Source organism: Myodes glareolus, chromosome 3 (genome assembly GCF_982192425.1).
Source record: "Myodes glareolus chromosome 3, mMyoGla1.1, whole genome shotgun sequence".
Taxonomy (NCBI): domain Eukaryota; kingdom Metazoa; phylum Chordata; class Mammalia; order Rodentia; family Cricetidae; genus Myodes; species Myodes glareolus.
This window is the reverse complement of record NC_142028.1, coordinates 42,885,709-42,899,276: the sequence shown is the minus strand read 5'-3', so window position 1 is coordinate 42,899,276 and position 13,568 is coordinate 42,885,709. Positions and strand designations below refer to the sequence as shown.

General features: G+C 43.0%; 1 protein-coding gene across 1 annotated transcript in view; it reads left to right on the top strand.

Annotated features, from left to right (window-relative positions):
- The window catches only part of Itpr1 (inositol 1,4,5-trisphosphate receptor type 1), a 337,447-nt gene that overhangs the window by 130,661 nt on the left and 193,218 nt on the right, over positions 1-13,568 (top strand). The window contains exons 6-10 of the mRNA XM_087904450.1: positions 4,733-4,819; positions 7,116-7,274; positions 9,677-9,775; positions 11,210-11,293; positions 11,396-11,542. Of these exons, the coding sequence (XP_087760576.1) occupies positions 4,733-4,819; positions 7,116-7,274; positions 9,677-9,775; positions 11,210-11,293; positions 11,396-11,542 (576 nt within the window). The remainder of the gene's footprint in view (positions 1-4,732; positions 4,820-7,115; positions 7,275-9,676; positions 9,776-11,209; positions 11,294-11,395; positions 11,543-13,568) is intronic.

Below are 13,568 nucleotides of genomic sequence, written 5' to 3'. Positions count from 1 at the left end.
AAAAGTAAATTAGAGACTTTTCTCTTTATGTGATAAGGAGCTGTAGGAGTGTGCTCACATAATGGCCCATAAGTTTACTGCTTTCTGTATTTGTTCAGTGACCTTGTTAGCAGAAATGAAAAAGTTGTAATTCATAGTTTGACAAATTTTTAACTGTGATCTTCCACAGTGTCTTTAAGATAGTCTTCGGTTCTATTCGCTACTTACTTCCTGTGTATTTTCCTTTTATTTTATCCAGCTGTCATTGCTCTCCAGGGTCACTTCTTTGTAATTAGTTTCTGTTATGGAATAGTAGTACCTTATTGATGGTCAGCTTGACATTGATTTGTCCTCATTGTTAGCATAGGTAGGAACTGTCTGAGTTACGCCATGAACAAAGCGAGTTTGGGAGGAGAAGGTTTAGTAAGCTCACGCTTCCATTTTACTGTTCATCACCAAAGGAAGTCAGAGCAGGAACCTGGAGGCAGGAGCTGATGCAGAGGCCCTGGAGAGGTGCTGCTTACTGGCTTGTTCCCCCTGACTTTCTCTGCCTGCTTTCTTATAGAACCAAGGACTACCAGCCCAGGGATGAAACTACCCTCAATGGGCTGGGCCGTCCCCTATCAATAGCTAATTAAAAAAATGATCTATAGACTTACCTACAGCCAGATCTTATGGAGGCATTTCCTCAACTGAAGCTCCTTCCAGCCAGCACAGGGACTTAATATTTTAGGCTCTTAGGCCTGAAGCTGAGGCTTTTGGAGTTTCTTGGGAATAAGAAAAGGTTCATGAGAATTTTTCATCTTCAAATCATTTGAGTCCAAGAAGTGCTGTGCTACTCAAGAATTCTGTAAGCATTAACCTCACCAGTGTGATATTTTTGGCATAGAAAAGCTCCATTTGCTTGGGTGTTATTTTTTTCTTTTTTAAAAATATTATTTTATTTTCCTCAATCGATATTTTTTTTTCTCTTGAGTTTCTATGCAGCATTAGCCGAGAACAGCTTAGTAGAAAGAACAAATCACCCTGTACAAAGCGTAAACTCTCATTCCAAATGAATCGAGGCCGGTGTTTGGAAAACTACCTGTGGAGACTACAGAGAGCTCGTAGGAAATCCAGGGTGGAAATTGGGAGAAGGATGGGGTGGGGCTGGGAGCAGGACTGTCGACCTGCACAGACGTCATCATGGAGACTGAGTGCTGCTGTGTTGTCTGCACGGCTTTACCACTGGAGGTGACTGGAATTTTGTGGCTTTATCTTTGTGTTAGTGAGAGTAGAGGACTGGCATCTCATTCGAAAGAGCGGGAGAGAAATGGGTGAACAGGCCCCTCTGATCTCAGCAGCTTTCCTTAGATGTAGAGGGAGATTCCATAACCCCTTTCTTCTATCCTTGACTCTAAAGCCAGAATCATATGGCCAAAGCTGCCAAATTTTTCTGCTTGCTGGGGTTGGAACATGGCCTTCTTGTTCAATTACATCTTCACCAGCTTTCTGTTTTCCATGGTTTTCTTCACTGCCTAAGCTTGGCTATCCTGAAACTCACTCTGTAGGCCAGGCTGGCCTTGCATGTTGTAAGCTTAGCTGGGTTGGATCTTACCCTGAGGTCACCACTCACTTTATCTCCTCTAGCAACAGGCTTTTCTTTTAATCTGTTTATTTCCTTGAACACAAAACTTAAGTCCAGTATACTTCCTGGTTCCCCTTTTTTCCTCAAACTCTACATTTTGTTGTTTTCCTTGCTCAGCTTGCTACTTTTCATTATAGCTCTGCATAAGACTGACCACTAATAACCAAGGGCACAATTAATACTAAGGTGATTCTGAAACTTTCTCTGTCTATACTGTTAATTCAAAACTCTCCAGTTTAGCCTTAGGCATATTTTTGGGGGGCAAGGGCTGAAAATAGCTACATTTTTCACCAAAATATCACAAGAACCATTTCTAGGCCCCACACTAGTATTCTTCTCCTCTGAAATCTCTTGAGCTGGTCCCGACAGTTCAGATCACCCTTAGCACCATTGTCTTCCATGCTCCTACTGGTATGGCCCATTAAGCTTAAAACATTCAACTGCTTTTCTAATCCAACATCCCAAAGTCCACATTCTTCTAAACAAAAGCATTGTCGGGCCTATCACAGTGTTGGGTCCACGGGGGTCACACAAAGATGGGGACAGACCACCAAAGTCTAATAAGGAAACTAGATTCCAGGAAAAAATAAATAAAATAAAATAAAAAGCTCCATGGGACACAAAAAGCTTATCAGCTAACTGAGACCACAGCCAGAGACGGATTTTCTAATGCTGTGGCAAAGGCCAGTTTCTGAACCCACCTTTTTATAGCAGGGGCACCAGGCATTAGGTCTGAACAAAGGAATTTTTACAATCTCAAGGTAAAATTCAGATACAGATTGCTTTACTTTACAATCTTTCTTAACAGAGTTTTTCAGTTAGACTAGTGTTTGTACTTAGTCTATTGTCTTCCTTGGTACTTACAGGTGGTGCTTACTGAAGCCCTATGCTCTCCCCTTTGATGATGACAGTTTCACATAGCAGGGATAATTCATAACCCAGAGGTCACATATCTATCTCCTAAAAGTTGACTCAGCTCATATCCGTCAGTAATCAAGGATAGCCAGGAGTGTTAAGCTCTCAATTTGGAGAGAGTTGCTTCAGCCTTGTAAATAGAGCTTTGTGTTGTAAAGCGGAGTAACCCACTCACTGTTAATAGTTAATTCTTAAGCTACTGAGAAAGCTGATGACCGTCTATTCTCATTCTCCTAGGCTTACAACTTTATATTTCTCTATTTCTACATTCCTATTTTTGGAATCTATATTTCTTATATTCTTATTCTCGGACCTTTCAACAGCAGTAGCCCAGTCCCTGGTACCAATTTCTGTATTAGTCAGTATCCTAATTCTGTGAAGAGACCCCATGACCACTGTCATCATGGCAGGAAACATGAGCGCATGCAGGCATGGTGCTAGAGAGTAGCTGAGAGTTCTATCTCTGGAACAGAAGGGGGGAGGAAGAGAGAGAGAGAGAGAGAGAGAGAGAGACAGAGAGAGAGACTGGGCCTGTCTTGAGCCCTTGATAATGCAAAGGCCACCTCCTGGTGACACACTTCCCTCAACAAGGCCACACCTACTCCAGTAGGGCCAGAGCTCCTAATCCCTGTCAAGTAGTGCCACTCCCCATGGCAAGGCGTTCAAATTTATGGGTCAGTGGGGGTCATTGCTATTCTACCCACCACATTATCTTATTGAACGACTGGTAAATAAGTTTACTTAGTGGTAAAGCGTTTGCCCAGCATGAGTGAGGCCCTGGGCTTTATCCCTAGTTTACAATAAGTGAATAAAAAATTAGTTAAAATGAGAAGTTATTGGATGCTATGATATGTCTTTCATAATCTTCTGTAATATTTGTGGTAGTGTTTTAATGCTTGTGAGTTCCCTTTTGTGGTAAGAACACCAACTAGGGTTTGCTAACATATCAACTTAGTTGGATGATAACATGCCCACAAAGGCCTGTGAAAATGAAGGTGTGTTCCCTATGAAGGAGACCCCATTGATATCTGGCAGTGTCTCACCTGACGAGAACATGGCAAACAAATGTTTCTGAAGTCGTAATACATTATTGGTCATTAGGCTGTCACCTCTGTCATTTTCTGTATGTAATTCTTTCCTGTCATGTTTCTTTGATGCATTTTAAGGATGATAGTGTGCTGCTTATTGTCCATGGTGTCAGTAGTTCCCCGTTGCCATATTGTGGTGTAGTAGTTCCTCTAACAATGCTTGGACAAAGAATGAGATAAAGCTGTTCATGGTGGTGGTCCCAGGAACCCCTTCAAGTACCTTCTACTTGGCCTTGGACCTTTTTAAGCATGCCAGACTTGACTGCTAATGTTTCCAACCTTACTGTAACTCTGCAAATTAGGAGGTTAACCCAAATGCACATTTGCGGATTAGCTCTGTCACTTAGTGACAGATTTTAATTCTTGATTAAAAACTAAAACTGAAATCAAGCAAAATTTGATATACACAATTGAGAAAATAGTTTACCTGAACCCATTGTACTCAACATCCGATTAGCTGTGTGATGTTGACCAAACCTTTAAATTTTACTGTTTCTTCTTTGAAAATAGAGCAATCATCTTTCTTTTAAGGAGCTACATGAAAATTAGAGAAATTATGGTGAATAAATATTTGACAGTAATCAATAATAGACCACATACAGTACAGTGAGTAGTCACTATGCAAGGCAATGCATATGAGGTATAGGTACTGCCTTTATTCTGGTTTTACAAATAAGAAAACAAGCTCACAGCTATTTCGTAATAAAGTTCCCAAAACCACATGCTGCTCCAAATTGACTTTCCAATTCAGTTTTATTTTATTTTAAAGCCTTAAAGAATATTTCCAAATCACAAGAGGAATGCAAAATTCTTTCTGTCCTTTCACTGTTGTGAAAAGATATATATTCTTGACTAGTTTCTCATAAGTCAAATGTTCATGACGTCCCTGAAGAAAAAGCTCATTTTAATAATCTCCAAAGGTCCTGAAAGCTGAGACGTAAGCCAGTGCATAGGTTAGGCCAAGTTAGATGAGCTTCAGAAGCTCTTGGCTCATTTCATAGAACCTCGGGCTGTGCCCAGGGATTTGCTTGTTCCGCGGTTCTGGTGACAGTGGTTCTGTATTGCTGCAGAGGAATATAACCCATTTGCTCTTTGTGACCAGTCTTCCTTGTCAATGTTACAGCATGCTGCAGACCTGGAAAAGAAACAGAATGAGACAGAAAACAGGAAATTGCTGGGGACCGTGATCCAGTACGGCAATGTGATCCAGGTAGGTGCGAGCTGCTCTTCCCTTCTGAAGCTGAAGCATGAAGAAGGAGACTGAGGAAGCAGCCATGTTGCATGGCGTGCCATTTCCATGGCAGTGGGGCTCCAAAAGAGGCAGCTACTTTATTGAAAACAACCTAGAGAGCAGCAATAGCAAAAACAGCGACAATCCCCTCATGTTTCTTGTTGTATCACTTGGGCATTTTCTTGGTTTGTGTCATGGTGTAAGCATTTCCTTTCTCAGCCAATTACTGATCATTTATGTCCAGATGGTTCAAGTGGGAAACACCATGCCTGAAGAAGACCCTAATTGCAGTAGTTTGGCCTAATTTATGATGCTTGGGAGTTCTCTGTGTTTAGTGAAAATTGAATGCCCTGTAAGTTAGAGCTGTTTGCCAGAGAAAACCAAAAGAGTTCTTCGCACATGAATATATGTCTTTACAAGGTTTTGTGCAGCTCAGGCTGGCCTCATGTTAACCAGGTAGCTGAGCTGACCCTCAATTCTTGACCTTTCTACCTCCACTCTCCAAGCATTGGGATTACTTCGCAAAACTTTAATCATCTGCACCCTCTTTTATATATTCTTTATTAATCAAAAGTATTTCACAACTGTTGACATATTTTATGGTTGTTTGGGTCACCTGATATCTCTGTACCTTTTAACATACAATGAATAACACAGTTCAAAGAGGCTTCCCCAGGTCTTTCCCAGAAGGTTCTGATCAGACCTAGCCCAGTCTTAGAGATGAGTTTGTCAGGAAATCCTCGGAATTATCTTAATATAGAAAGTTCCCAGATCATTTTAACCCAGGCCCAGCGACAGTAGTTGTAACTGCTGAGCACCCTGTCCATCTGTTATCTGTTCCAGCTTTTGCAACCTTGTAAATTACTAATTAGAAATGATTTTTTTCCTATATTTATTGCTATTAGGTATAGAACAGTGCAACTAAAAAATGTTTTAAAAAACCAACTTTGTGATTTTTTTTTAAAAAAACGGGAATTGCAGAAGTTAACTTATAGTTTTGCTAAACTGCCCAGGATTGCTCTGATCTTACTAGGATTACGGGTATGGGGGGTCACCATTCCTGGCTAATGCTTTTTGATTAAATGGTTACTTGGGTTCGGTCTTAGTAACAGCTCTCGAAAGCTATTGGAAGATCAGATTGTCACTTTTCCCTGTCCCCTTGAAGTTCTGTTCTGTTATCAAGCTAGGCCAGTGTTCTGAGGCTCAGAGTAGAAGACACCCAGTTGGTTAGGCTGGAGATCTGGGTGGCACCAAGGATGAAAGAATTTCGTGGGAGATGCTGACAGCTAATCCCTCCTAGTCCTGTGAGGTTTCAAGAACGGCATGCCAAACCAGCGGTAATGATTTCTTCTTCTAGGGTAGTTTGAAATGATCTGAGTTTTATTTCTGCTGTCAGGCTCACCTGTGGGAAAGTGAGCCTGTGTGTGGAGGATTAGAGGCCATTCATCAAGGGCCTGGGAGGGCATTACTGGCTCCCATTTCTCTTGGTCATAGGCTTTCCAGGACTCACAAATTATACATGCTATGCCTCCACTTTCAGCAACCCCATCAGTACATTTGTGGGCCCCTTAAGGGTGCTCATGTGTTCTCATGTAAACGGGAGATATGACAGCCGCGGTGGAGTCACAAGCTGGCCTTCCTTCTCTAGAGACGGGGAAGTCTTGCTTTCCTGTTTTCTCTTTTACCTACCAACACGGGGAACCTTAGTAATACTTACTGGTCCAGATTATTAGACAAACTTTCCTATTTGGATCTTCTCTCCTCCTGTGCTTCATGAAATCATCACCCCAGAGTAAAGAATAGTGTGCTGGGAGCATTGAAGGTGGATGTCCAGGGTCACCCTGTTCATCACAAGGAATAACAATCCTTGATGGCATTGCCTTTTAAATCAGGCTATTGCCTATTGACATGATTACCTTCCTTCATTCCCCACTGGTATCAGTGACTAGTTAGACCACAGTTCCTAGCCCCTGTTCACAAGGTGATGGCATGCCTCTCTAGCAGCTTCCAGATGATATAACTGGCTTCTGCATTACCTGTCTCGTCCAAGGCCACACTGGTAAAAAGGCAGACAGTTTTTTCTCCCCTTCTGCCTTCTTCTCTGCCTCCTTCACTGTCCCTTTTCTCATTGTTCCTAGCGTTAGGTACTTTGTATTTCTCCTGCTTCTCAAACAGCTCGGTGTCGAAATTTTGGTAAGTATTTTATATGACCAGAAGACCTATGGCAGAGAACTCACAAACTCGCTCATGCCTTATTCTCTTGATGGATTTTTAGCTCCTGCATTTGAAAAGCAATAAATACCTAACCGTGAACAAGAGGCTTCCGGCCCTGCTAGAGAAGAACGCCATGAGAGTGACGCTGGACGAGGCTGGAAACGAAGGGTCCTGGTTTTACATTCAGCCGTTCTACAAGCTGCGCTCCATTGGAGACAGTGTAAGTGGAGCTTCCCCACCAGGAAATGCCCCATGCCTTGCTTCCAGCCCTCACTGTGCTTGAGGCTCCACCAAGAGAAGCTTAGCATTGGAGCCACAGGCAGAAGAAGAGATCCGATTGCTATGGAAACTGGTGTTTGGGAAACAAGGAAACAAGAAGAGAAGTGTGACCTAAATACAGTCGCTATGTTTTTCCTACTGGGCCTTTGAGAAAAATCCCATTACCTCAGTGATTTTACCATGAGAACAGCCATCCTGAATTAATATCCTGGTTGAGGATCCCTTGCCACTCCATTTCCATGAGTGCACCAGAAATATCCAGCTATTTTGGAGATACCAAAGGACAGAAAGTGGAAAGGCCTTAGTAGGGAATGGGAGTGGACTGCAGGCTCGCCCCAGGCATCCCAAGTCAGTAAGCAGGGCTGCTTCTCCATCTCCTTCTGCAACTGCAGTAGCCGCCTGGGATTCTGGACAATACAGAGCCACAGGAATCCCTTTGCAAGGCAACTGAGAACACTCTGGATATCTGTTAGTTAAATTAGTCAGTCATTACGTGGGCACATACTTAGCGGTGAATATGTTTAAATGCTGTCAGCTATGTACTTGACCTTGTTAAGGTTCTAAAATAGATGCTTACGGGGGAAAATACTAAAAAGAAATTGGCACCTTAAACAGCATGAGTATTCTGGAAATACTCACCTACCCTTTACTTAAAACTAGGTTTCCAGCCGGGCGGTGGTGGCACACACCTTTAATCCCAGCATTTGGGAGGCAGAGGCAGACGTATCTCTGTGAGTTCATAGTCAGCATGGTCTACAGAAGTGAGTTTCAGGATAGCCAGGGCTACACAGAGTAAACCTTGTCTCAACCCCCTATCCCAGCCCCCATAAAAAGAAACCCATACATACGAAAAAAAACCTAGGTTCTGACATTTTTAAAGTAGTGCCATTTAAGTTTATAATCTGTGGTCAGTTCAAATATTTTGTGTTTGTATACATATCATATAACAGTAGCAATCTGGTCTTTCACTGCTGGCCTACAATGAATATTGAGCTACAAGTGATAGTTTTTTTTTAATGAACTTAGATTTATTTCAGGTTATAGAAAATATGACCATATATATTTCTAAAATGTGTTATTCTCAGAATATGTGGGTTTTACCTTGGAAGAAGGCAGATATCTCTTTTGTTTCCTTTCCTTCTTCTCCCACTGTAAAAAGAAAATGCAGGGTTGATTGGGTGGCTTGCTGTATAAACATGAGGAGCTGAGTTCAAATCTCTAGTATCCACATAAATGCAAGTCTTGGCTGTGTGTTGCCTTTAACCCCAGTACTGGGAGAGCAGAACAGGCAGATCCTTGAACTCACTAGCCAGCCAGCCTCACTGAGAAAAAGAACTTAGGCTCCTTGAGATAACTTGTCTCAAAGAGATAAGGTAGAGAATGATACAGGTTGTCCTCCATCTTTTCTGGCCTACACACACACATGCACACACACACACACACACACACACAGACACACACACACACACACACACACACACCAATGTACTGAGATCTGAGTTTTGTTTTCAGTAAATCTTTGCTATTCTGTCATTGTCATTTAATGTGTTTGACTTAGTTGAGACTATGAGTAGTTACCTTTTTAAAAATAGTTTCTCCCATCCGATAGGGTTTGATCTATTCATACCTCAGTGCTTTAAGGGTGTCAGTTTAGATAGGAGGTCGGACTAAAAAGGATCAGGCTGTGTGACACCTAAGGGTAGGTATGAGGCTCTGGTCAGGCATTTGTTTCAGTTATAGAACATTATCTTTAAGTGTCTATTGCTGGGGACAAAAGAAATGGCCTGTAACTCCAGTTGCATGGAATCTGAAGCCCCATCTTTGCTCAATGGGAATACAGCACACATGGTATACAGGCAAGGTGGGCACTCTGACATACACACAATAAAATAAAAATAAACCTTTAAAACGTAAAAGCTATTTATTGCCATATATAAAGGAATTGTATTAGAAAATAGATTTCTTATGTTGTAATCACAGTTCTGAAGATCATTGCTCTAGAAACATGACTAGACTTCATTCTTTCAAGCATAAAGATCGCTCAAAATAGTATCCTGCTTTCCCTAAAATTGAGTCAAGTTTATTTATACAGGTGTCTCAACTAAATACCAAAAAGCCCTTTCTTAGTGCCCTGGACCAACTTGCAAAGTATTGAAGTATAAGCAGCAACTGCTGTGCATTGAAATCCAGCCTCAGCCATCTTTCAGAACACAAGCCATGCTTTTGCGGGTCGGCTTGTAAAAGCTGTACGTCCTGAGATAGATGGCCTCCCAGGACCATGCAGCGGAGCCTGTGCACTCCCATTCTGCCCTTTGCAAAGCTCTGTTGCTCCTTTCTTTCCAGGTGGTCATAGGTGACAAGGTGGTCTTGAACCCTGTCAACGCTGGCCAGCCTCTGCACGCCAGCACCCATCAACTGGTGGATAACCCAGGCTGCAATGAGGTAAGGAAATTTGAAAAAGTCCTTGCCCTGGTATATGGATGAGGTTGTGCCCCAAGAGCAGACCTTGTGGGACCAGAGTGTGTGTGCACTGCATGTGACTTCAGCAGCAACTCAGGACACTGAGCCCATTCTGCAGGGGAAGAGCCCAAGGCCCACAGTTGGGTAGCATGAGGTTTTGTAGGTGTGGAAACTTTGCGTCACTGAAGAATCATTCTCTAATTTGTTGAGACCTGAAAAGAACTTTGCCACTTTTCCCCTACCCTAGCTGTAGGGGCACAGTGTGCCAAGTTGTCTCCCTAAGTAGGGTACCTTTTTTAATCCTAAAGAAGTGACATTACAGGTCATGCACAGCCCTGCTGGGGAATCTAGTTTTTAGCTGTACATTGCTAAGCCTCTCACCAGGCAGTTGCAGACCCGGGGTTGTAACTCTCTTGTGCTAGAATGTCTGTGTCTCAGAGAAAGATGTGAGCTCAAATCTCAGTCTGTGCTTCCTCAGCTCTGCTCCGTCCGTGGGTTCTCTCTCTCTCTCTCTCTCTCTCTCTCTCTCTCTCTCTCTCTCTCTCTCTCTCCATCCGTAGTCTGAAAGGAGGGTAGAATTTCTTAGGGTGCCACTAAGGATGAAGTGAGATGGTGTTAGTACGCCATTGCTGTGTGAGTTTACAAATGAGGGCTCTTGCTACTGCTAATGCCCACTACTCACATTTTCACATGTAGGCCCCAGGCTCATTTCTTGGTATCTCATTCCATCTTCAAAGTATTTTATTTCATTTGGCCTTTACAGTTGTAGCTCTAGAACCAGAGACTTGAAAGAAAAGAAGGTAGCCTTCCAAAAGGGGTAGGAGGAAACCAGGGCTTTAACCTTCAAGTCGGAGCATCTGTAGTGATGGGTACAAATAAGCCATTTGTTACCCAAATTTGTTGCCCATTTCTTACTCCCCAGATGACTTTTCAGGTTCTTTGTTCTCCATGGTGTCTGTCTTTGGGGCCTGTTAGCTGCTTTTCTCATTGCCTTGACAGAGTACCTGAAACAAAGCAACTAAAGGGTTGTTGTTCACAGGCACGGTGGGGAGGACGTGGAGATGGGCGAGGTGCAGCTCAAATAGTGTTAGGCTGTGCATGCCTCCATAGAACAGGCATCAAAGAGAGAGGACAGGAAGCTAGGCCAGGCGATAAACCTCATGGACTACTCTAGAGACCTACTTCCTGCGGCTAGGTCCCTCCTCTTAAAGGTTCCAAATTCTGCCGAAACAGCTCCACCAGCTGGGGACCATGTTTTCAGACATGTGAGCGTGTAGGGACATCATAGCTCTCTGAACTATAATGAGAGGTTTGTACTGAAGCCCAGCCTTCCTGGCTACAGTGAGGGACTTTGGGACTGAATGACATCGTAATTCTCGGAGCTATGTGAAAAATTAACTCTGCTTTGCGTTCTAGGTCAACTCTGTCAACTGCAACACAAGCTGGAAAATCGTCCTTTTCATGAAATGGAGCGATAACAAAGATGACATTTTAAAGGGAGTAAGTTGGATGCTTTTTGGCACTCTGCTTTTCTCAGGGCAGCAGGCTGGTTTTCTTTTCAAACTCATTTTCCCCTTACTTTCATCTTGCATGGACATACAGGGAGATGTGGTAAGGCTCTTCCATGCTGAACAAGAGAAGTTTCTCACATGCGATGAGCACAGGAAGAAGCAGCATGTCTTCCTGAGGACAACTGGCCGACAGTCAGCCACCTCCGCCACCAGTTCCAAAGCCCTGTGGGAGGTGGAGGTAAGGAGTGGGCCTGGAGAAGTGTGGTGATGGTGGTGGTGGCGTGGGGCGGGGGGCTGGGATGCAAGTGCTGGAGTTCAGAGTAAACCTCTCTGCAGATGTGCTTCTAAATCATGTCTGGGCATTTATTAACAAACAAACAAACAAAAACGAGTAGAGATGGCCCAGGAAAGCATGCATACCATGATATACTGGATGGATGGTACATGGCCCTATGGAGAAAGATAATATCTACACATTCTTTCCCTGAGTCACCAGATGTGGCTGTTCCTTACTTTCCCCTTTTCTGTCCCCCCTCCACTTTCTCTTGCTTGTTTATCTGTCACAATATTATTCAATCAAATAATCCACCTGACATTGATCAATGCATGGCTCCCACACTGGTTTTGGGACTCAAGTTGTGAAATAGTGTCTTCTATAGATAATGGAGAAGCTGTACTCATGAAATCTGAACAATATGGTTACCTAAAGAAGACCTGAAAAAAATGACATCCGCAGTTGACCTACCTTGGTGGATGGAAGGGAATCTCAAAAGACCACACCCCAAGAGCTACAGCAAAGTAGTGGCCACAGGGAGAGGGGTTGTTCTCTCCAGGGACAAGCCCCCTGATAGGTTAACCAATCCTAAGTGATCAAGACCTAAGTGTTTATACCTGTGAGCAACATTGAATTTACTCAGCGGGTTCAAATAATAGCAAGAATAATATCAATAACAACAACAATAATAATACAAGAGGCCATGGATTTGAGAAGAGTACTTAGAGGGTAGAGGGAAAGCTTGCAATTTCTGTACGCATGCATGAAATTCTCAAAAAATAAATTAAAAACAAAGGAAATGAGCATTCTGATAGCAGGCATACTCAGCAGGATGGCCTAGGTGACAGGAGGGGCATTTCAGTGCCCTGGAGGTTTTGGTAAAGGAGAATGGACTGATGGGGTAAGAATTAAGATTTCCTCAATGTTAGTGGATGATTCCAATCCACTGGTCACACAAAAGGTCCTGTTAAAATGCATCACAAAACAAAAACTGAAGTCATGATCTGGGAAAGGGGAAGGTAGAGGGGAGGGGGCGAGAGCTGATAGTGAAGGAGGTAGAGAAGAGAGACAGGTGGAGGGAGTAAACAAAACGAATGGATTATATGCATGCATTGAATTGTCAAATAATTATCATTGAGAAAATTAGCATCTGAGCTTGTATCTACTAGATGATCTGCATTTTGAAAGGGAGTTAATTAGGGTTGGTCATGTCATGTAAGGTTAGGAACTGGAAACAGAATATGATACAGCTTTGGCATAATAGCATCGACTAACCTGACTTTGGGACAACACAGTATGAACATGGAAAAATGAACTCATTGGAGACCAGAGAGCCTCAAATTCCACCTTTCAAGACTGCAGGACATTGGGAATGTCACTCACAGGCAGGAAGAAGTCTGACAAAGAGTTTTGAGTAACAGCACAGTCGGCATGCTGCTTACAGAAGATGCTAATTCTGTCCTGAGGCATAAGCTTGTAAGACCAAGAAAAAGTTTATTTGAATGTTTGGTCATAGAAATATTGAGAGCATGAAGGAAGGCAGAGCCACCCTCCTTACTTGAAATCTCTCTTGGAGTGGCTGCATTTCTGTCTCTACTTGCCAACTTTCTTCCTTCTCCCTCGTTCTGGCCTTGATTATGTTATATCTTGGTTGAAATCAAGACAAATATAGCAAAATGCGCAAGTCATAAACACAAAATTCTGTGTTTGTTTACACATCTCCTCGGCCAGGGAGCCAGCACCTAGATCAAGAGCCAGAAGAAGAGTAGCCCCTAAGAGGTCCCTCAGCACGTTCCTGGTCACTTCCGGTTTTCTCCTGGATAGGTGGCCTCCAGTAGGTAGCCAGCTTCTTAAATGTCACAGAGCAGCCTTTAGGCTAAACAGTCCTCACTTAGTCTATGTCATTGTCTCCTTCTGATAGACCATTCCTTTGTCTTGCCTCAGGGTGTTCTGTTGTCACATCCTATGCAGCTTGCAGATGTACCACTTG